Source organism: Aedes albopictus, chromosome 2 (assembly GCF_035046485.1).
Source record: "Aedes albopictus strain Foshan chromosome 2, AalbF5, whole genome shotgun sequence".
NCBI lineage: Eukaryota > Metazoa > Arthropoda > Insecta > Diptera > Culicidae > Aedes > Aedes albopictus.
The window spans coordinates 171,811,390-171,836,641 of NC_085137.1; the positions used below are offsets into that span (position 1 = coordinate 171,811,390).

Here is a 25,252-nt window from a genome sequence, read left to right on the forward strand (position 1 = left end):
AAGCAAGCCCCATTAAGAACTCTTTATGGAATCTCAGGAGAGCTTTCTTAGCGAATACCTGGAACAATTTTTGTAGGAATATTCCTGGATAAAAAAATGAAGAAATCAATGTCTGCAGCAATTGTTGAAGGAATACTAGGATCCCTAGTGGAGCGGACCTGGTGGGATGGTTAGAACACTTGACTATCACGCGGAAGACCTGGGATCGAATCCCACTCCCGACAAACTCGCAAAATGTGAGTTCTTCCGTCGGAAGGGAAGTAAAGCGTGGGTCTCGAGATGAACTAGCCTAGGGCTAAAAATCTCGTTAATACAGATAATAAAACTAGGATCTCTAAAGGTTTTTTGTACAAATTTTTCAAGCAATTCTTGGAGTGTTTTTTAAGAATCTCTAAGTAAAATTTTTTAAAAGAATTTCTGGAATACATTCCTGTAGAAATACTTCGAATCATTCCAGATGTAATTATTGGAGCATTCTCTAGTAGAATTTTGGAAGGCATATGGAAATATCCCTGTAGAAATCTCTGAATACTTGCAGAAATACCTTAAAGGATCTCTGGCGAAATTCCTGAAGGAAACTTCGAAAAAAGCACTGGAACAATTACTGGAGGAACCTCTAAAGATATCCCAGGATATAGTTTACAAAACTATGAACAAATCTGAAAAAGTCATTATGATTACTAAAAACTACAATACTGATTTGCATATTCACATATCGGGCGCCCATCCCGCTTAAAATTCATCTAAGGTCAGGCCCCCCCTGGGCCCCCTCCAGGAAAAAATCCTAGTTACGCCAATTCTATTACATGATTTTGTAGAATCAAAAATATTCTTGCATTACGGCACCATTTTTATGTCTAATATAAACAGTAAACATTTTCTGTTTTCTTGTAAGTGTAAAAAAGTTCTGGTCGAAAAAGTAGGGATCACATAACGTGGAATCACCAAGAATCGAATTTATTCAGACGCTGATGCCTGTTTTTTTTTGCTTGGTAAGTATATAATTTCTGTATCCCATTCTGCATTGTAATTTTATTTATGTTTTCCTTCATTTTAGCTAATTGGTATCGAAGAGGTGGAGAAGAATTCTTATTAACGAGAAGAAAAAACTGGTTGAAAAAAGACAAAGGTAACTATAAATACGATTGATTAGAGTGTTTGATTAACTTATTAGTTTATCTTTCGCAGAATCTATCAGATTTTGATTTTGTGCTGATTGAACCACGACGATGGTACCGGCTACAGAGATTCGTTTTAAGTTACTGCGCCACATAACTACAGACCGGAATCGAATTAGTGACATACATTTTCACTTCACTTGAAAAAAAAAAGTGTTTGCATTCTATTTATATGTATGTAAACAAAACATTCAATAAAACCGTTTTTAATATCAACAAACTAGTATTGTTGAAACAACAAATAACATTTTTCGTTTTAATATGGCTCCTTTTATTATTTTAATACACTATTTTTGTAAGTTCGAAAAATCTTATTTTTGTTTCTAAAAAAATCTGTTTTGTTTTTGACAGCAGCATCTTTTCGTGCATTTTTAGAAACAACAATTACACTAGTTTACAGCATTTTTGAACTCGGTAAGCTGATGATCATTTTTTATGTAGAATCATGCCCTGAGTTCAGAAAAGCGAAGGAAAAAAATTACAGTAGAGCGGAAATTTTTTCGACTTTCCATACAAGGTTGATGGTTTGAAATCGATTTTTGTTCTATTTTTAAGCAAAGTCGCTCACTTCATACTTCTCATTCTCCGTAATCAATGCTCCGATTGAGCTGATTTTTTTTACTGTAACTTGCCTACATATGGTATGTGAAATAAACGTTGAGAAAGAATTTTTATATTGTTTTTTCTTATTAAAAAAATACATTTCTTCATATATTTTTGGAAATTTTGCTAAAATTTAAGGAGATCGTCCCTAAAACTTGCCAATATCTTGAATTTCATCAATCTGACGCATAACCTGTATTCAGATGATCGAATGGTATTGTATTCAGCTTTTAATTTATGGAAAAAGATTTAAAATTTGTTGAACAAAAAGCAAGTTATTTGAATTTCAGTAAATTCCATATTTTAAAAAGTTATAAAACTCGATATTGAGCTAAAACTCAAAAACTGCTCTACTTAAAATTTTTTGAAGCGTGTTTTCGAAATCAGCGCTAAATTGTGCTTCAAAAATTTTGGTCGTTGACAGAAGTTCACGACTTTCGTTTTATTTTGTAAACTAGTGTTATCATTGTTGCAATCAAATTTGCAAATTTATTGAATCAACAAAAATTACTGGTAAGCCCTGAGTCTACAAAATAATTTGTTGAATCTATTCAGATTTTTTTCGGCTTAACAATATTTTTTTCTGGCATGGATATTAGTGACTTTCGATGCAGCTAGAGGGATGACCACAAGCTGAGCCTCTTCAGAAATCCCACACATTCGGAAGCAACTCCGTACAAGCATCATGGCATCGTTTCAGCTCAGCTAGGAGAGCCTCGGGCACATCAGAATCGATGCCAGAGTGTGGCATGGTATTCTGCATGCCCCCACTCGCATTAATATGGGACTGTTATGCGAGTGGGGGTAGTATACTGGATAACGCAATGGGATTGGTAACCGAAATAGTATGTACACGCTTTGATAATCATGCTAAGGTGAGCTGGTAGCTCTTAGTAGGGTCGAGTGACACTGACCTTAAACAGCGGAAAAGTGGAAGAATGTGATGTGTGATTGTTCAAGTAGCCCTCTTGGAAATTTGCAAGGTACCTGAATCTACTTAGAATATGATGCCATCCAAGTATGTAGGTATAACATTTTGAGTCTAAAAGATTCGACGAAGTTATTTCGTTGAGGCTAGCTACTATTGTAGGTACCTAGGTAGGGTAAGAAATCAAACTTTGAACTAGTCAAATTGTAATCTTAATTTGAACCATTTCGAAATTCATTAAAACGACGTACTTTTTAGGCAAATATTATCCCGAAAAAGATGTTAAACAGCTTTCAGTAATATAACCTGATAACATGGACTTTAAAAGCATTGAGAAAGGCGTTTTTGTCATGGAAAACAGGCTTTTGAAAAATCACTGTGATTTCACCCATTTCCCCCCAGAGAAAGCACATTTTCGGTGCACTCGTACAGCCCATGCATTGTATCAAACACAATATGTGAACGCGTCAAATGAAAGCTTATTTATCGTAGAATCGACCAACCGAATAATATTTCGCATTATTTGTCATAAAATTATCAAATTTAAGTAATTCTTACTTGGAGAATGTTATCTTAAGTTGAACCATTTGTAATCTAAATTTGAACTAGTAAACGGGGGCGAGCTTCCAGTGTTGGCCACCAGACTGCGCTAGTGGTTGTTTTGTTTACTCTTGGGGGATGAAAAATTACAAATTAGTTTCCAAGTTCCTGAAGAGTTTAGAACATTCTTAGTTGAAATTCCACTGCCTAATGAAAAATAGTTATGGGAATTAGCAGATCCATGTGTTTTTCTATTGTTCAGCACGAAATTGGCTGTTGTGGGAGATGCTCGAGCTGCTGCCGCCAGTAGTTCAAATTAAGATTAAAATTGGTTCAAATTATGATTACGATGGTTCAAATTAAGATTAAAAATATTGTTGACGAATAATCGAATTTTTCAATGAAATTCGGTGTAAATTCAAACTTTTTACCACTGAACAAGAAGCTCATACCCGTGGCTTTCATGTGCATAATATTTTGCCGTAGTAAATTATTTCCATGTGGGAGAAAAAATCACTCAAAATTTGCGCTACTCCGGAAAGCCGTAATTTGGTTCAACTTTTGATTACCTACCCTACATCTGATTTTTTTTTCAAAAGGACTTACTTTTCGCATCTTGAACTCATCGTTGGACACTATAACTTACCTCAAGTGGATCGCATACCGCAGCAGCTTCATCTGTTCGGCATTGCTGAGCTGTTCGACGTTCTCGATCGCCCCCTTGCTGGTGTCGTCATCCGCTAGGATTCGCTGCCGGATGAACGTCATGGACATGGCTGGCATATCGCGGAAATCGTACGGCACCACAAACATGCGCACCACGGTACCGAGCGGGTTGAGCAACGTGGCCTGTACCGTTCCCTGCCGTGGGATGGAATAACCTTTCCTTGGAAGACGTAGTTCACACTGGGAAGAATAGAAAGGAAAATGTTTTTTGTTTTCTGCTAAATGTAAGCGATAGCAGATAATAGATACTTACCACATAGGGTGTAGTTAGGTGCTGCCCTGGCAGTTCGTAAAAATACGACGCTACCGGTATGGTTAGCTGCGTTGGACAGAAGCTCCCCGAGGCGCCAAGCAGCACCTTGAAATCAGCAACCTGGAACCTTGGGGCGATTCTGCGTTGCAATAGCGACTCCTCCAGGGACCCCAGCAGCGGTAATCGTCCAAATTTGAACAAATTTTTGCTGAAAGGTTTGCTGAACGGTCGTTGAGCGAGGCTACTGGCCTTCAACGGTGTACTGGGCAGTTTGCTAGGGCTGAGACGAAAATTGCTGCCGTTGCTGGAGTTGCTGGTTAAATCCATCAAATAGGAATACTCTTCGTCGGAGAATTGCTCGTCGGAACCGATGGATGAGCGCTCCGAAACGGAGCTCCGTTCCGATAGGTGACGTGAGCGATGGTTCTTGCAGGCGTGACGAAGGAATCTGGGTGATAACGATCCCGGTGACAGTTGGCTTGTCGGAGCAGAGTTGGATTTGTGTACGTTCAATCGGTTGGAATTTGGAAAATAGAACACACTCCCATTGATGGGAATCGGGCTGGAACTGCTGATGAAGCCGGAATCCTCCCGGGCCAAAGGTGACACGTTGAATACATTGGTAAGGTTGATTTTTGGGATGGTGAAATTCGAGGAAGACGACGACGACGACTTACTACCGACCAGGAGGCGCGAACTGCCGGCCATGGCTGCGCTACAGCTGAGTATCTGTTTCTTGTGGGGTGATATGCTGCTGGCCGTGCTGACGGAATAGTCGCTTTCCGTGCAGCTGACGTAGAGAGGAAGTTTGCTTGTACTGTTGGCAGGAGTTGATGTCTGCATCCCGTTGACGATCGGTGTGGCAAATGTGGAGGGACGACGAACCTGACGATCAACCGGTGAAGGTTGGGCGAACATCATCTGAAATGGATTATGAAAGAAGTTGTTAGTCATGTATATGTATGTGTAGTTGTTTACCTAAAATTAGAAACAGTTGTTTTACCTAGAGATCTACACGATTCTAATACCTATTGACTGCCATAACTACTGATTGTTAGACAAGGCTTATTTTAGGAGTCCAGTTTTTTGTTGAGTATATTTGAGGATAACTCCGAGATTATTAGAAAACCGTATGATTTTTTTTCAGAGATTTGATTCAAAATATGTGACGTAAACGGGAGTTGGTTGGAAAATTAACTTTTTGCATAACTAACGACGGAATTAATGACCATGTCTTGCTTTATCATCATCAGTAGTATACGTACCGGACATTCGCAGTTTGAGAAGGTGGCATCGTTCCGTTCGTCCTCATCTTCATCGTCATCCACCGTGCCACCAATCGGAATACCCGAACCGGAGGATGCTGGCTTTCCGAGTGCCACGCTCAGATCAATGGTATCGATGACATCTTCGGAGAAAGCTCGGCGGTAGCCTTTCTTTAGCTGCTCAAAGCTATCGACAACCGTCGCTCCAGCTGAACTGCTCAGAGCAGCACTGAGATCGCTAACGTCCTTACCGCTTTGGCGCGTTTTATGATAGGATGCCGAGTCGGTTTCATCGTCCGCACCACCCGGCGACGAAGACGATGGTATGGTAAAGTGGCCGACCAAACTCTCCGACAGCGTTCGACGACACCCGGGAGGACTATTGTTGGTACTGCTGCTACTGCTACTGCTACCACAGCTGCTGCTATCCGACTTGTTGAGAGCTAACTTAAAATTATGCTTCGTTTTTTGTCGTTTGCATAAACGACAGTCACCTAAATCTAGGGCGTTCTTACTGAAAGTAAAAGTATCACATTCTCTTCGCTCACACTTTGCTGCTGTATCACTACCGGTATTGTTATTATCATTGTAACTGCCACTATAGTAATTATTGTTTTTGAAATGGGCCACATCCGGTAGCTGGTGCTGGTGGTCGTTAATGATGGCTGTCCTTTGGATGGCCTGCAGAAGCAGTTCGGCCTTTCGAAGGCCTCTTGATGTTTCCTCTTCTTCATCTTCATCTTCTATATGATGGCGCTTCGACTGCTCATCATGATGGACCACGGCTGCCACCTCTTCTTGTTGGCTAATATCACAGTCATTATAATTACTATTAATATATTGCATTTTGCTATCACTGTTTGTGCTCGTTGATCTCCCGGCTGAAAGAGAAAATACGAAAAAATAGTTTCGATTAAAACAAGGTTAAGTAGTCTATCTGAAGCGGGCTTGTGTTAATGGTTTGTTAAACAACAATCTGTTTTTTCTAATTACTTCTCAAGACTTAGCAATGTGTTTACGTGATTCTTCCGTGACCGCGCTTTTTGAAGTTCTTCAAAAGCGTTATTGCATTACATAAATTCTCCATCCGTAGACTAACCTTAGCCCAAAATTTCATCATTTGCTATTGATGATTATGCGTCATCTTAAGTTTAAAAGCCCTATTCCTTATTGTTGAAATTCATAAATATTACTCTGAACATACCTCTACTCGGCCTATGACCATTCACCGGCTCCGGTTGCTGCTCTGCACAAAGACAACAGCACCCACTCGCGTCTGTCTGGGTGGCTACGGTTACTACGTTACCGCCACAGTTGGCCATGTTGCTGCTGCCGTTGCCGCTGAGAAAGATGGCAGTCTGAGTTGCTTTCGTGTTGCTGACGGCACACGAGGTTGGTTGGTACAGATCATCGCAATTCGAGTACAGTGGCGGTTGGATCAGATTGATTGACGAAGTATACGGCGAGGAGTTGCTACAGTTGCTGGCATGATGATGATTCACGGTCGGAATATTCAGTGCCGGTGATTTACACACAGGTGGGGTAACCATCATGGGCACCGTCGATTCAGCACGACTACTACTACCGCTCCCATTGCTTGCATCCGGTGCCGTAGACTTCTTCTTTTTCTCTCGTTTCATCATACGTTTCTTGTACTTCATCAGCTGTTTCTCACGGTGACTCACCGCAGCAGGCGACATGTCATCTTCTCCCGTTTGAGGATCTTCCTCGTCCTCGTCCCGGAAAGCACACCGATGCTTCCCCTTCTCGTGGCACGGTAAGTCCATTCGATCGTTCATTTTGGCATCCATTTCATCATTGATACTGGGTATCCGTTCCAGGCGCGGTAAACTCTTCAAGCACACTTCTATAACGTAGTTATCGGCAATGATGGCATCGGGGAAATTGTGCACATTTGGATTATCATTGAAGCAGGCCGTATTGTCGTAACCTCGGATGCGAAACAAAATGTCCAGCTTCGCTTTCGGCAGTACCAACGGCGACGTCCCTCCCCCACTATGGCCTCCTCCGCCTACTCCTGGTCCTCCGCCTACGCCATTGCTACCGATTGGGATGGGTGTACTAACCGACGCTCCGCCCCCTAGTTCACCGTCGACCGATACCTTTTTGATACGTGGATTGTTGAAAATTTCCGGTTCCAGAGAATTCTTTATCAAATCGGTCCAGGCGGATATTTGCGAAAAATATAATTGACTACGGATGGCAGCACAGAGCGATTGTAGCGTCATCGTTGATTCAGATGTTCTGAAAAGGGAAAATATGGATTTTAAAACTGTGTACTGTCTATTTAACTTTTACTTTGGGTTAGGCATTAGTCATGGTTAATTTGTTTTTTTTTTTAACTGTAACATTTCTAGATGACCATGACGAATTTCATTTCTAGGCTGTCACTATCATACTCCAACAGCAGGAACAATTCCTGACGGAAAGATGTGAAGAATCCCAGAAGAAAACCCTTGAAGTGTCTTCTGAGGAATCCTTGGAGGAAGCTCAAACAAGGAGAGAAAAATATTAGAATCTAGGAATGCTTAGAGGAATCTCGAGAGGGATAACTGGAGGGTTTTCTGAAGAAGGAAACGTTAGAAGTATTCTGGAAAGTATTCTGGTAGGAATACTGGAAGGAATCCTGAAACAAAGCTGTGTCCCATTTTTGTTTCGAAATCTTTGGAGGAAGCCCAATTCTTGAAGAAATGAGAAAATTCTAGAGGAATGGCGGAAAGAATCCCTGGTGGCATTTCTGGAGGATTTTTTTAGAGGAAACCTGCGCGAAGTTCCAGGAGGCATCTCGAAGCAAATCCGATTAAAATGATTCCTTTGAGAAATCATTGTAGGAAGCATAATCTCGAAAAAATCCTAGAAAAATCTCTAGAAGAAACCCAGGAGAAAACTCAAAATTAGTTCCGGGATCAATCTCAGTGGGAATACTTGCTGGATTTCCGGAAGAATTACGAAACAAACCCAGAATGAATCTGCTGAAGGATTCTTGGAGAAAGCACGAATGTCGAGGAAACCCCCTGGAATATCAATCAAACTCAGAAATTCCGGTAAGGACCTTAAGAAGCGCGCAAGCAGCTAAAGGAATTCCAGAAGAAATACTATTTATACCTCTTAACCGAACCGAGATATCGATAAAACAGTTGATTTCATTCCCGTCCTACATTAGGGTTAATTCAACTTCAATGTTCCCCTCTGTCAATAAATACACAACTTGTTTTTGATGTTTCAATACTTACTTCAATTTAAGCTTCAAAATCCATTGTTCTAGCAGAATGGCATGATTTTCCGGTCCAAGGTATACTTCTATACAGATCGCTTCACCGCAAGTAAGAATTGACGACAGTTGTTTGAAATAAGCCTGCCAGCGTAGACACTGCAATAGGGAAAAATAATCGCATTAGAGAGCATGATGGTTCAATTAAATCGATCACAGCCTTACGAATTCGTTCCGGTAGCTGCAGCTGTGCTCCGTTTCATCGTTGGGATCCGCCTTGATCACGCCGACTTTCTTCAGAAACTGCTCACAGTGGGGCCCCTCCCGGGAACGTTGCTTGCTGCAGCTGGCTGCTGCTGTTGCTGCCGGAGACGGAATCCCAATACCGGCATCGGATTTCTTCCGGTTCACATTCGATGAAAAATTGATGAACGGTGTAGCGGCAGTCGGTGGAACCTTGATCGGCGAAACGGCACCCAGCAGCTTCATCTTCTCGAACCCACTGTAGATATGATCGCGACCCCATGCCTTGGCGCTGGTCAGCAAGGACGTCGTCTCAGTGGGATTGTGAAACGTCTCGACTCCATATCCGTCTCCTCCATACCCGTCCCGATCGTTTGCTCGGCGACCCATTCCGGAAGAACCGGCGACCACCTCTACGGCAATCATGTTTTCGACGACATCCTTGCTCGTACCGGGACAGGCCCTAATTTGCTGTAGCTTCAGATTGATCCGTTGTGCAGTATCGGACATGAACGACTGCGGCCGTTCGTTGACAAGCAATTCACCCTCGCACTGCACCGATTCCACAAAGTTGTAGTTTCTACTCCTTCCGTCGTCTACCGGTCTATGAAACCCACCATCCTCGTCGGAAGATCCTCCACCTCCTCCCCCTCCTCCACTACTACCACCACCGCCACCTCCGCCGCCTGGACCACCACCGGCGGTTGAGCTATCGCCCGAACGCGCCGAACCTTCGTCAAGGATCGCTGGGCGGCCTTCGAGGACGATCGACGCTATGCCGATCGACACCGGGATGGCCGGGTGTTTGGCTGAGATGTAACTACCGCTGTGCATCTGGAAAAATACAGAAGATAAGGAAATAGAAGTTAGATAAACTGTCGAACATGTAACATCGGAAAAGTATAGTTTACATCGGTTTACATTATAAAATGATAGCAAAAACAATCAGTTGGATTTGTCCTATTGTCAACCAAACTTCAAACGCCCATGGGCTAATGACTACCGAGACTAAAAATGTCGTCAGAAATCCTTCATAAACTTCAACGTTTGTCTTGACTGATCCACCAAACATTCTTCTGATAAAACTGATAAAACTGAATTCTCACTTTAGATAACCACAGATAACAGACGTTCATATTGACGTACAAAAATAAATGTGTGTAAACACTTTCGACCACCATTTAAATCATGGAACGAATGGAATCTAACTGGCAATTATTTGGAGATGGCACAACGATCGCATTCATAGCGTTTTTGCTGTTTTTACACAGGCATTGAGTTAAATTTTGTTCTAGGATAAGCATCTGTTATGTGTGAGATAACCTTTCAGGACGCCCCAAGCACTGTAAGCTTCAGTCATTTGCTTTCTGTTGTGTAACCATCGAATTGAAGCAGTCAACGCTGAATAAAATGGAAGCTAGTCAATTATAAACCATAAGCTAATACACGACTGCAAAACAAGCACCATACAGCTACCAAACTCGGTTTTCAGAAATCAATAATTTTCACTGTGCTGCCTTTACTGCACTTTATTCCAACTTCGGGAGATTTCCCGAAAGATGTAAAAACTTGACCAAATCGAATAGGAGTCCCCACAAACAAAACAGCTGCTATAACTATACAGCTAGGATAGGATGTGACAACGGTAAAGGCTGGGTATGCTGCGCACTAGCCCACTAGCCTCTGTCCAGCAACTCCTATCCCTACCTCCTCGTGGTATCGGTAGCGAAGATTGGGTAACCAACCCGGGTGGGAACTTTGGTCGTAGGCTGACAGGGAAGGGGGGTTTTCTTCGGCAAACCTGAGCGTCTGTTCCCCAGGAGGAGCGGCTCACAACAGCGTCTGATCCCCATGTTAGGGGCGGCTGTTCAACGTCCGAGTGCCAGGGAAGGACTCTAAGCTCAACTGTGCACTGTGGTCCTCTGGAAAGTTGGAGTTGGTGTCAGACCCTACGTAAAAAACCTTTGTAACGGAAAATCAACAACAGAATAATTCGACGAAAGAATGTGCTGGTTGAGGATCAAGGGCCGATTCTTCAACTTCAGCATAATAAACAACTCACACTCCGGAAGCACTGATGATGACAAGGACGCATTTTACGCACAGCTCGAACGCGAGTACGATCGCTGCCCAAGCCACGACGTCAAGATCATCATAGGAGATTTAAACGCTCAGGTAGGCCAGGAGGAGGAATTAAGACCGACGATTGGTAAGTTCAGCGCCCACCAGCAGACGAACGAAAATGGCCTACGACCCATTGATTTCACCGCCTCTAAAAATATGGCCATACGTAGCACCTTTTTCCAACACAGTCTCCCTTATCGTTACACCTGGAGATCACCACAGCAGACGGAATCTCAAATCGACCACGTTCTGACTGACGGTCGGCACTTCTCGACATTATCGAGGTCAGGACCCTATCGTGGCGCCAACATCGACTCCGACCACTATCTGGTAATAGTAAAACTGCGCCCAAAACTCTCCATAATCAACAATGTACGGTACCGGCGACCGCCTCGGTACAACCTAGAGCGACTGAAACAACCGGATGTCGCCTCAGCATACGCGCAGAATCTCGAGGCCGCGTTGCCAGACGAGGGCGAGCTCGATGAGGCCCCTCTAGAGGACTGCTTGAGTACAGTGAAAGCCACCATCAACGACGCAGCCGAGAGCACCATCGGGTACATGGAACGGAATCGACGGAACGAATGGTTCGACTAAGTGTGCAGAACGGTTTCGGAGGAGAAGAACGCAGCGGGGGCGGTAATGCTGCAGCAAGGGACCCGACAGAACGTGGAACGTTACAAACAGAAGCGGAAACAGCAGACCCGCCTCTTTCGGGAGAAAAAGCGCCGCCTGGAAGAAGCGGAGTGCGAAGAAATGGAACTGCTGTGCCGTTCCCAAGAAACACGGAAGTTCTATCAGAAGCTCAACGCATCCCGCAAAGGCTTCGTGCCGCGAGCCGAAATATGCAGGGATAAAGACGGAGGCCTCTTGACGGACGGACGTGAGGTGATCGAAAGGTGAAAGCAGCACTTCGATCAGCACCTGAATGGCGTGGAGAACGTAGGTACGGGAGACCACGTTAATGGAGGAAACAACGACGCCAGTGCAGCGGAGGACGGAAATGACCCAACTCCCACGCTGAGGGAAGTTAAGGATGCCATTCACCAGCTCAAAACCAACAAAGCAGCTGGTAAGGATGGTATCGCAGTTGAACGCATCAAAATGGGCCCAGAAAAGTTGGCCACCTGTCTGCATCGGCTGATAGTCAGGATCTGGAAAACCGATCAGCTACCGCAGGAGTGCAAGGAAGGGATAATCTCCCCATTAACAAGAAAGGCGATCATTTGGAATGTGAGAACTTCAGAGCGATCACTATTTTGAATGCTGCCTACAAAGTGCTATCCCAAATGTCACCTTCCGTCGTCTGTCACCTAAAACGAATACGAACTCATTCGTTATCAGCCGGAAGTTATCAAGCTGGCTTCATCGACGGCCGGTCGACAACGGACCAGATCTTCACCGTACGAAAAATCCTCCAGAAAAGCCGTGAATACCAGGTCCCAACGCATCACCTGTTCATTGACTTCAAAGCGGCATACGACAGTATCGACCGCGCAGAGCTATGGAGAATCATGGACGAAAACGGCTTTCCTGGGAAGCTGACTAGACTGATTAAAGCAACGATGGACGGTGTGCAAAACTGCGTAAGGGTTTTGGATGAACTATCCAACGGACTCTCATGCCTACTCTTCAACATCGCTCTGTAAGGCGTGATGCGACGAGCCGGGCTCAACAGCCGGGGAACGATTTTCACAAAATCCGATCAATTTGTTTGCTTTGCGGACGACATGGACATTATCGCCAGAACATTTGGAACGGCGGCAGAGCTGTACACCCGCCTGAAACGCGAAGCAGCAAAGGTCGGACTGGTGGTGAATGCCTCAAAAACAAAGTACATGCTGGTAGGCGGAACCGAACACGACCGGATCCGTCTGGGTAGTAATGTTACGATAGACGGGGATACTTTCGAGGTGGTGGAGGAATTCGTCTACCTCGGATCCTTACTGACGGCTGACAACAACGTGAGTCGTGAAATTCGAAGGCGCATCATCAGCGGAAGTCGGGCCTACTACGGGCTCCAGAAGAAACTGCGATCGAAAAAGATTCACCTACCACCAAATGCATTATGTACAAAACGTTAATAAGACCGGTGGTCCTCTACGGACACGAGACATGGACCATGCTCGAGGAGGACCTGCGAGCACTCGAAGTCTTGGAGCGACGCGTGCTAAGAAGGATCTTCGGCAGTGTGTAGGAGAATGGTGTATAGCGGAGAAGGATGTATCACGAGCTCGCTGCACTCTACGGCAAACCCATCATCCAGAAAGCGGCCATAACCAAAATGAACCGGCGAGCAGGGCATATTGCAAGAATGCCGGATAACAACCCTGCAAAGTTAGTGTGCGCTACTGATCCGGTTGGGACAATAAGGCGTGTAGCACAGGTAGCACGATGGGCGGACCAGGTGGAGCGTGACTTGGCGAGCCACAAATCGAGTATAGGCCGCTGCATTGTTTTGATCTTGCATGGGATTTTGACGTTTCTTGACTTTGGTGTTTCTGTAAGAGTGAAAGAGTATAGATTTTCATACAGTGCCCTATTGTGGCGTATATTTGTATTGATTATGTCTTATCTTAAATGCGATGTTGAGCAGAAAATACATGTATGTAAACACTGCAGGCCTGCAGGGTTACCAGGAAGTTATCCAGCAATATTCAGGAAATTCTTCAAAAAAAAAACTCAGTTTCATTAAGAATACCTACAGGAAATCATTTGATAGCATCCATTTAAGTAATGCTGAAATTGACGTTTTTTGACTCGTTAACCCATGAAGATAGTATTAGTCGGAACGCTATGCGGACATTTTATACAGGCTATAGCGCACGGCGGAGGCATGTGCTATGAGTTATTGACAACATTGAAGAGTTTATTGATTGTTCAAATCCCACTTGACCCTCAAATGAGGACAACTGGGAGAATTGCTGTAGTTGGGAGTCAGTAGTAAACACCTTGCTACCACCCACCAGCGCAAACAGTGGGCATGAGTTTCCCTTTCTTCCGAGTGACTGAATTACCTTGCATACATGCATCATCGAACAGCTCACACGTGTTCTTGTATGTATGCGGCGCAGCATGTTACACGGCGTGTGTATGGGAAAGGTTTATAACAAAAAATTGGGCATCGCCAAATTTTTCGCTATTCAAAAATAGAGACTTCCAGCTTTCATTTGCACGGTCCCTCAAAAAAATCCACCGAGGGATCTCGAACAACTTTTTCAGAATACTGTTTTTCCCCATACAAAATGAACGGTTCCAAATTAATCCCTATTTCTACTTAACAAACATACCCAATTTTTGTATGAAAAAGTTCCCCCGATGGAATATTTCGATGTTGGGCTTGAATGAAAGCTAGTAGCGTCAACTTTCACGTAACGTAAAAATTAGCGATGCCTATTTTTTTGTAATAAATTTCTTATACCAGACACACCGTGTGTTGAATGATGATACCGTTCAACGCCAGCACCATCCGCCATCCATCATCACTCTCCACCATTATGAGAGAGGTAGGTGGTGGGCTGTTTGGCACATAGATGGGAGTTACCCATGCTGCGATGCGATGATGATGCAGGGCGACGACAACGTCTTCACTTTCATATCCAACTGTACGCGGAGTGCGCAATGTGCAGCAGCTACCTCTATATGTGTATCCACCAACCGAACGGGGCCCGTGTGTTGCACTCCCCTTTCGTGGTGGATTTCTCACTCCAATTCCAAAGTTACCTCACCGCGCACTACTAGAGCGCTCAAAAGTAGGTCATTCAAAATTCTGGTTCATGCAACAGAGAGTACATAGGTACATATGTAAATGGCAAAGGGGGAATTCCGATGGTTTGGTTTGGATAGTGTGGAGGATCCGCCTAAGTGGTCACATGGTGCACCTTTGTCATATCCAGATGAAATTTGTTAATGTTGTCTACGAAGTAGATGGACAGCTATCAGAGGATCCCTGCAACCTTGAGATTTTCTTTGAGCGCATCTATGTATATGAATAGATAAAATAAAATAACATAGTGTTTGTATGGCATGATTTAGCTCGATGCTTTCGCGACTCCTGTTCACCAGTCTAAGTCCTCTTGGGGAGTCTTTAGTTAGCGAATACCAGGCTGATTTTCGCGAAGACCGATCAACGATGAATCGGATGATTAACTTGCGAATGCAAGTTATATGCTATAGCAGATAATTTCTGAGCATGGGTTTCCGGCGAAACTAATTAGGCTAATATGCGCAAGCCTGGCTGGACCAAAATAATGGGTTCAAATCGCAGACTTCAGTTCGTTTATGAACTTTTATTATAGAATTAGTTTTGCCGGAAAACCATGTTCTGGTATTCCTCGAAAAACCAATTTCTTGAAGCACACTTATTTTTGAAATGCCAGTTTGGTACTTTATGTCAACTGTACGCTGAACTTGTTCAATAACAACAAGTTTAGCTACCCTTTCCACATTTTTGACAATTATGTTGTACTGAAGTCCAGGAACAAGCAATTACCGAAACTACCGAAATAGGTAGTACTGCTGCTCAAGTTAGTAGTCTGGCGTACCAGAACAATCACGTTCCAGAACAACACAATCGAAATGTAATGCGGACATTACGAAAAAAGATAAAGATCTATGAACCATCACTTATCATGTAGGTGCAGTACTTGGACCTTCATCATGACAAGCAACATAATTCCATTCACTTTCTCGCAAACCTGTCCCTATCAATTGGATTCGGCTTCACATGTCGTAACAGTCCCATGCCAAGATAAACTGTGTTAATTTAATAGCATTTCCTCTTCCCGCTGAAGCCCATAAAATGCCTTCGGTGGACCGCGGTAGGTAAGTGTAAGGTACTCCCTTGCACACGTCTCATACCACCCTCCCTCCCTGCAGTTACAGATACCCGTTACTCGGTCAGTAGTCGCATATGAACAAACGGCACGGTCCCAGCTCGCCGACGAACCCAACAACAATCACTTTTTGCACTTACCTCACAGCAACGCAGCGAGTTAGCCGTACTCGTACACAGTAGGTACGTATTATAATGCTATCATAAACAAAAGCGAAACTAGGCATACTGACTAGGCAGGCAATGCCCGCAAACTGCAATAACAATAAAATGCATCGCTAATGGGAGACCCTACGAAGGAGAGGAAGCAAGAAACATGTTTCACAGCGGACCCCTCATTTGATTCGTCATGCATAGAGATAAAGAAGGAAAAATCCGCTGGATAGTCATCCCATAGTGTATGGTGGAGTTTCATGTACATGAGATATTTAAATGATCGTCTCGATGGTGTAGACCATAGGTTCCTAAACTTTCAGGTGCGCGACCTCCTTTAACCAGCAGACGTACTTTTCGCGACTCACCATAGAAATTCCCTCATTTGTTGTCCCCCTGGATGAAGGCCGGCGACCCCTGGGAGGTCGCGATCCACAGTTTGGGAAACCATGGTCTAGTCAGCAATGATATCATTCGAATGATCCATAGAGATGTAGCAACGGCCGATTCTAGTCATGTACAGATTAAGAAACTGTCTTACATACAAAACTGGAACGGGACATTTGGCATGCAGTCATTTAGCATAAGGGACATTTGGTTGGCAATGCTCAATGTCTCTAATGCCAAACGACCGTTATGTCAACTTTTCCTTATTCCTATTGAACTTATCCCAAAAAGTCTTATGTCAAGGCCTTATGCCAAATGGCAAAGACTCGCAGCAAAAAATATACTGAAATACAGAAAAAATGGCTGATTCGTTCAGGAAACTCTGGTTTCGACATTTCTCAAATTTATTTTTTTAAACAAATCAAATAAAGAGTACAGTCAGGTTTTTTTACGCGGGGGATACGTACCGCGTAAAAAAAACTCAGTTAAAAATTCAAAAAACCGCGTAAAAAAATCTCACCATTTGTCGACGAATCATGCAAAAATAAGACGATGATTTTTTTTTGTATGGAGTTTTCATTTACGCGGCCGCATAAATGAAAACCACGTAAAAAAAACCTGACTGTACTTATTACACTATGTGTAGCATAACCAAACGTTAAGGACAGACTTGTTAGAGTCCCAAATGGCCGCCACAATGGCCGACTTTGGTACCTACTCACGATTTCGAGGGCACAAATCTCTTCGTAAGCAAAACCAGCACACCTGAGCTTCTCATTTTAAGCTTATTACAAGTGAGCAAGAACAGAATAATAAAATGTACTGTTGTTTGAAGCTTGCTTCTTGAAATTTGTGCTTCTGAAGTTCTGATGCATTTTTGAAGCGGGATTTTAAGACGTTTGTCCTTAAAACACTGTAGAAGTTAGATTTTAAACAGATAATAATTTCTAATAAAGTAATTGATTTCTATGGGAAGATTTACTGAAGAAATACTGAGAGACAAATCTGGTAGAATTCTGAGGGAACCACTACTGAAAGCTTGGTGGGAATCCCTGAAATAATCACAGAAGAAACTCCGGGGGAATTACTGTATAAATCCCGAGCGAGGATCCCGGCTCGTAGAAAGAATTCCATTAGGATTCTCTGAACATGTTTCAACAGAACACTTTGAAAGTATACTAAAATGAATGTGTGAAGTAATTCCATCAGAAATCCATGAAAGAATGGTGGTTAAATTTCTAAAAGAATCCTTTCAGGATTTTCTGAAGGAATTCTGGCAGAAATCCCTGAAGTTATTCCTGAAGGAATCCCGTAAAGAATACCTGATGGAATCCTTAGAAAGATCATGACAGGAATGCCGGCCAGAAGTTGAGCAGGTATTCCTGCAAGAACCATAGACGATGTCTCTATGATCTAGCATTGCCTAAAAAATATCTAGGAAGAAATCTATATTTCTTCATATTTTTTTTTTTTCTGAGAGGAGTTCTTTAAGGAATCACAGCAAGATTCCTGGAAGGAATCTTTGAAGGAATTCCAGCACAAATCCCTAAATTCCTTCAGAAAAGAATAACTAAAAGAATCCTTTCAGGATTTTCTAAAGCAACCCCTGAAGAGAACTTTTCTAAAGCAAAAATCCCTGAAGAGAACTCCGGAGCAATCCGTACAGCAATCTCGGAAGCATCAGACATCCCGGGAATAAACGTGGGAAGATTCTCGAAAGGAATGCCTGAAGAAATCCTGGAAAGAATTACTGAAGGTATCTCGAAAAAACCTCAGTTCATTTATTCTCATATTAATTCTTCACCCTACTCTCTAGTCTCTAACTTTCTGTCTTCTTTGCCCTCTATTCCAACCCTATATCATAACATTCAACCCTACCATCTGCCCTATCCTCTACTATAACCACTGCCGTACCCTACGATACGTAATCGTACTGTCTACCCTACTCTCTACCATAACCTTTTTGCTACCCTCAATCCTACTCTGTATCCTACCCTCTACCCTATCGTCCACCCTATCCCCTACCCTAACCTTCTACTCCCCCGTTTACCCAACCCGCTACCCTACTATCTACCATGAATCTCTACCCTTATTCTCATAAGTCCCGATCGATAGATACTCATATTGCATGGTCCCATAGCTCAAACTAACATACTGTAGCCGCAGCAATCTTGGATATGGCCCGCCATCTTGGATTTCAAAATGGCGTCAAATATTGATTTTTGACTTCTACTCATTAAGCCCGATCGATGTTTTAAAGTGATCAATTTGACCCCGGATTACGGTACCCATATTGTATGGTATCATTGCTCAAACTACAATAGGGCACTGCATGAAATTATCTCCTTCTCTTTCACTCTTACAGAAATTTTGTAAACAACAAGGCCAAGAAATGTCAAAATTGCATACAAAATCATTACAATGCAGTGCCCTATTCCATGGCCACCATCTTGGACATGATCCGCCATCTTGGATTTCAAAATGGCGTCAGATATTCATTTTTGAGTTCTGCATATGAAGCCCGATCGATAGATACCCATATTGCATAATATTCGAAGCAGCATTGCCGTTAAAGAGCATATAATCTGGAGTTTTGACTGCCATCTTGGAACCTGAACCGCCATCTTGAATTCCAATACCCCTACTACCACTTCCATATACAACTCTGCCGAAGAAATGAACTATAAATTATTAACCATTGTCAAGAATTCAGGGAATTTTTTTTTCGCATTGGAAATGGAGCTCATAGATCGTGACAATATATAATCTTTGCCGCATCGTTCACGCCACCTAGTGAACCAGTCACAAACTATATCGTCCACTATGTGCAAGGTATGGGTGTGGAGAACATCTTCTCTGAAGAAAGTATTCTGAAATTTTGCGTAATTCTGAAGATATTCACATCAAAAGGACTGTCCTGTTTATAAGACGCTGGGCGTTCGGGGCATCTGTCCTATAAATAGGGCGCTGGGCGGATATGAGTTAAACTTCATAGTAATAATCGCCCTAATCTATCGCCTTACGCATGGCATCCACGCACCAATGTGTGAACCCTCTGCCAACCATATCCCACCAACACTCCGACATCCGCATGTGTTTGTGCAGACGCAGAGGTATTTTCGGTCTGATGTGGATACAAACGATTGCAATCAATTCCTTCCACTTCCCAACATTGACCTGCAACCCGACATGGCACAAATATCCCAAATGGAGGAGAACGTGCCTCTGGAGCTGACCTACTGATACCTGAACCTGACGTGGCAGGCGCCATTGTCGTCTAAAAAATAGAAGATCACCAACGCTCACACACTGAAGATGCCTTCTAGTCCCCAGCAGATAATCTCATTGGTTCCTTGTGTGAGTGTAGTTGGTCTGGCGGTACTGGAGTAGCATCTACGGGCGGTTAATCAAGCTCAAGCTCAATCGCAATTGACGGAACAAAGTAAAAGTAGTGTAGGATAGCGAGCCACTTGGGCAGTGGCCGGTATTTTGGGCACTTTTCGCTTCCAAACTAATTGACTTGAAATTTTGTACACGGTTACAAACTACACGTCATGCTACACGTATCTCACCGCGTTCCAAAAATTGTATCAATTGGTTCAAAATTGGCTGAGTTATAGCAGAAAAGTGCCCAAAATAAGAGCCTTGCCAAGATGGTTCCACTTCACTATATTCCACTACTGCGATAACGAAGGCCCTTATATTATTTCCACAAATGTCACAGGAAGTAAAATTTGATGTTAAAAAGGCAGAATCATGTCCGCTTTTATACCTACATTATAGCTTACATTGCGTTTTATCTCCTATTCATATTATTACTAATATAATTTTCGAACGCATAGATTTTTTTATCATATGATTCATTTGAGCTTCCAAAATTACCACTACTAACATAATTTCACGTAGAATTGAAATTGCTATCAAATCTCATCTTCTTTCGTTCAGCTAGAGCACACTCTTCAATTTTTGTTATCGCCGCCACTCGCAGAGTCATACGGTTATTATAACAGGGCAGATACTCTCACTACCAACGCATATGGAGTAGAATCCAAAGTAAATTGGAAAACATCTGATTTCAAAAATGTAGGTATATAGCACCAAGCACATAAGTGCTTTTCCCTTCTTTTGATTTCCTTCTCCTGGATGGTGTGGAAGGTAACCTGTGAGAAGGTGCTATTATCGTCATCATCAACCACCGTCATCGGTTGAGGTAGGCAAGGAACTGCTGGCAAAGCCAAAGCAAAAATTGAAGCAAAACAGAAAAACAAGAGAAGCGATAAAATACATCTAGGGTCTGGGACCACTTGGGCAGGGGAACCCAATTGGCCTATTTTTTTCACACGAAGACCACCGTACAGTATCTATATGTGCATAAAATTTCATACGGAAAGGTGAGCATTTGTTATAGCGGAGAGTGTCCAAAACAGGTTCCCTAGCTCAAATGATCCCAGAGCCTACCTTGTTATTGTAGTTTAGTTAATTCACGAAGCGTACAAAAGAAGGGAGGAAAGTTTTTACCCCGATACGGGTTCCTCTAGAGACCTAGGGTCCATCAAGTCCAGTCGTTGTTGGTTGATCTCTCGTTGGTTGAACGTTTCGTTGTGGCGGCGACGGCCTAAAATTACTCGGACGATCCCGTCTTTTCAACAACACACAACATTTGGCGTGGAAGGATCAAAGCGAGCATTTATTTTCTTTCCGATTGTTTATTTTGCTTTTCCATCGATTCTCCAACTGTTTTTTTTATGGACCGTCTCAATTGGGGGTCAAACGAGTCGAGCTGTGGACGATCCGGCAAGCGAACGGAAACGTGCGGAATGTGCAGGCAGTCAGCAGTTTTGGAAACATTTCCGATCGGTTTTTAAACATTTTGCATGATTGTTTTAAGGAAAACAGGAAAAGGGACATCCAAATCAGACTGTCTTGGTAAAATACATTAGGCTGTTAGCACCGTACTTAAGCGTGGTTAAACCCAGACTTTCAGGGGCTCTAGGGAGGTTGCAAAGAGGTTTCGAGATGTTTCAATGGATTCCAAGGGCTACCATAGAGTTTAATAAAATACCACGAACAGTGGCATTTTCTGAGCTTCAGTTTATGATTTAAGTCTACGTTTTTTTAGAGTGTTCTAAAGGATTTCAATGCAGTTCAAGGCGGTTCAATGAATTTCAAGAAGTTTCCGCATATCTTAAGGGAGGAAGGATTGTCTGAAGAGTAGGGGATGTTTCTGAGGGGTTTCATTTGGGTTTCATAGCGTTTCAAGGCGATTCAGCGGATTTTAGGTGGCTTCTGTGGGCTTCAGTAGTGTTCATGGAAAGTCTACGGGTATCTAAGATAGGTTTTCTTCGAGGTTGCAGAACATTTTAAGGTGTTTCAGTTGGTTTAAGGGAAGTCTACAAGAATCTCAGAGGCGTTTTCTGAGGTTTCGAGAGGTTTCAGGGGGTGTCATTGGGAATTCTGGGGATTTCAGGAGTTCTTCAGGAGGAGTTTTTGAGGGGTTCTTGAGGAGTTTCATGAAGACATTGATAAAATACATAAGCATGAGCCTATTTGAGTATAAATGTTATTCATAATAGAGTAAGAGATCACTAGTTACGCTTTTAGAATGAATCACTGCTTCACTTATTTAAATTCTAGTTCAAATCGACCGATTTTTTTTTAGTTTGCTATAGTCACAAATTAATTTCCCCATTGAATAGTTCTTCACCATGTATATCGGTAGTAATTTATTTAATAATTGTTTGAAACATTTAAAAAAAATCATAGGAAATAGATAAACATTTTAGGGGTTATCTGTCTTTACCCCAAAGTGTGGCTCTATGGCATCTTCATCATAATTTCAATTTACACTAATCTGCATGCTGCTTACTTATTCCTAACTGTCACAGATAAGATTGTAGGTTAGCTTTGTACCGTTCAAAATGTGATAAAGGCATACGTACATAAACATAACACAATTGGATTTATACTGCACGTGTTCACACATGCAACTTGCATCATTAGCCACTACTAAACAAAAGCTACAGTTTTGAGAGAGCTCCATGCTCTTGGTCGTTATCGATCTATCCTCTATGCACCACACATGCTCTGTCACACTTTTCGATTCTAATCGCCATCTAAGAATAGCTCGCTTCTATTCTGATTTCCATTTTCCCACTTTGTACCGCATACGACAGAAGCACTCCGCTCCGTGCTGCAGTAGATAGTTTCTGCAGTTTGAGCAGCAGCCCTAGCCTGTCTGTCACCACCAGTTCAGTTAATATGTACCAACCGACTTGGACTCGATAGAGACGGCAACCAGCGAGACAGTGCAACAGCTGCTGCTACAACTGTATTGGTGCACGTTTCTGTGTATTGAAAGTGCACTTTAGATTCAGCAGTCGTCGTGCAGGGCTTAATGCGAAACACGCGCCAACTATCTCCACCAAATTGCATTATTTGGGTCACGAGCAAGCATATCTTTCACGACAAAGCTTACAACTTGACCCTTTCTCCCCCGACGAGTGGTGAAGGGATTCTCGCTCGTGGGGTGGAAGGATTCAAGGCAATAAGCCACCCTACCCACCACCACCCAGTCGCGAAGTTGTTGGGAAAATGAACCAGCAGTAACGATCACAAGGTATGCATATGGCCCGGGGGAAAATAGGATGACGTGTAGGAAAGGATTTTCCACCTTCGCGAATCGTTATCATCGTGGGGAGAACAACTGGAAACTTGCAACGACGTCATCATACTTTGAATCCGGAATTCTGCCAGCTGCGAATGGTAGGAACTGACAGATTGTTGAATAAATCTATAGTTCGATATTAACCTTCCTTTTGCATCACACTGGAAACAGCTCGTTGACGTAGTGTACGGCTTGGGTAAAAAATGACCCTTATGCCAAATGAGGGTGAAGTTTTCCTTTGCGGTGCATATTGAATGTTTCTTTTACCCAACCTTCAGTAGTATGAATCGGTTCTTTTGACTTAATACAGTCGATTTTTTCAGCGATATTATTTTCCCATTTGCAGCTCATCCAAACAAATTCAGATTCTAAATTACACTAAACGTTTTTACAAGAATTTAATAAGGATTTAGATTTCTGTAAGAAGTCATTCGGCCTTCTATTTGTATGCTTTTCCACTAACTCATTTAATCTCATCCATTGTGAGTGGTTCCACAGCTTGGCCTTCATAGACATATACACATCTTCGTTGTTACAATACAATACATCCTAGAAGTGCAGCACATTGCACAGTTTCATAAAACTTTCACATATTGTTCCGATCCATGCTTTCCTGGGCTTGTGTAACCACATCCTCTTCGTGCTGTTTTTTTTGCTGCAGTGGATTCGCGTTTTATCCGTAAAACATGTAGGTTCGTATTACAGTGGTGACCTGATTTTGTCACCTTATTGACCCGAATTTGTCAACCTTTTTAAAAATTTCAGCGATGCCTTCAGAAACAATTTCAGAGTTTTTCAATGTTTTAAAAGCTCCTTCAAAAATTTCTACTGGGGTTACTTCGGAAATTCCTCCAAGGATTTCTCCAGAAATTCCAACAGAAATTTCTAATTTCTTCAGTTGTGAATAAGTTTCTGCATAAATTCCTCCAGGAATTTCTTTACACATTCGTATTTTTCGGGCCTTTTCTAGATTTTCTTCCGATAAATCCTTTAGAAATTCCTTTAAGTATTTTCTCAAACAGTCTCCAAAGAAAAAAATTCACCGGGGTTTGCATTAGGAATTGCTCCAGATTTTTTTAAAATCTGAATTTATGTCAGAAAATCTTCATGGGATTTCCTTAGAAATTCCTTCAAAGACTTTTTAAAAAAGGTGAGATCCATTCGGCAGAGATCCCTATAGCAACTGCTCAAGGGGTTCCTTCACAATTTTTCCTTCGAGGGTTTTTTTTCAAAAAATCTTCCATAGCTTTGATCATAAATTCGACTAATAATTTCATCAGAAATAATTTTTCCTCCAGAGATTTTCTCCAAATTTCTCCAAGGATAGCTTCTAAAAAACTTCCACGGATTTTTCGATAATTCTTTCATGGCCCCATGCTGAAATCCATCCAAAGATTCTTTTAAAAATCTTTCACGAGTTTCTGAAAACAATCTCCCAGGTATTCTTAAAGAAATTCTTTCGGCGGCTCCTTTGGAAACTGCTCGTAAATATACATAAAAAATCATCCAGGAAATCCTGAAGAAATTCAATCAGAAATTCTTTTACAAAATCTTCTAGGGATTTCTTTAAAAATTCCTCCAGAAATCTATCCAATGACATCTTAAGAAAGTCTTGCACGGATAGCTTCCAAAAATGTTGCATGGATTCCTTTAGAAAATACTTCAAGAATGCCTTTCGAAAAAAATTGCATAGATTGTTCCAGAAATTCATCTACGAATTTCTTCAGATTTTTTTTCTCATATAGATTTTCCCAGAAATTTTTCAAAGCGTTCATCCAGAAAACCTTCTATGAATTTTGTCAAACATACTCCGCACATGGATTTTTTATAGAAAATTATTCACGTTATAAATTCTACAAGAGAATATTAAGGTAATTCCCAAGATTTCTTCGCATTACTTTAGATATTCCTTCAAATATATCGTTTCCACAAATTTCTCAAAGCATTTCTTAAGAAATACTCCAAAGATTTCTTCAGAAAGTTTTCTACAGATTATTTCAATGATTCTTATAAGGATTCTTACGGAAAGGCTGGAAGACAATCTTGCAGAGATTCCTGCAGAAATTCACACAGAGATTTCATCGCCGGGTATTAATCTACAGTATCGGACAATAAAAATACA

General features: G+C 42.3%; 1 protein-coding gene across 1 annotated transcript in view; it reads right to left on the reverse strand.

Moving 5' to 3' along the window:
• The window catches only part of LOC109404609 (protein Atossa), a 56,615-nt gene that overhangs the window by 14,751 nt on the left and 16,612 nt on the right, over positions 1-25,252 (reverse strand). Inside the window, exons 2-7 of the mRNA XM_019677514.3 lie at positions 8,951-9,802; positions 8,748-8,884; positions 6,698-7,758; positions 5,494-6,374; positions 4,229-5,149; positions 3,896-4,155 (exon numbers count right to left, since the gene is read on the reverse strand). Of these exons, the coding sequence (XP_019533059.3) occupies positions 3,896-4,155; positions 4,229-5,149; positions 5,494-6,374; positions 6,698-7,758; positions 8,748-8,884; positions 8,951-9,802 (4,112 nt within the window). The remainder of the gene's footprint in view (positions 1-3,895; positions 4,156-4,228; positions 5,150-5,493; positions 6,375-6,697; positions 7,759-8,747; positions 8,885-8,950; positions 9,803-25,252) is intronic.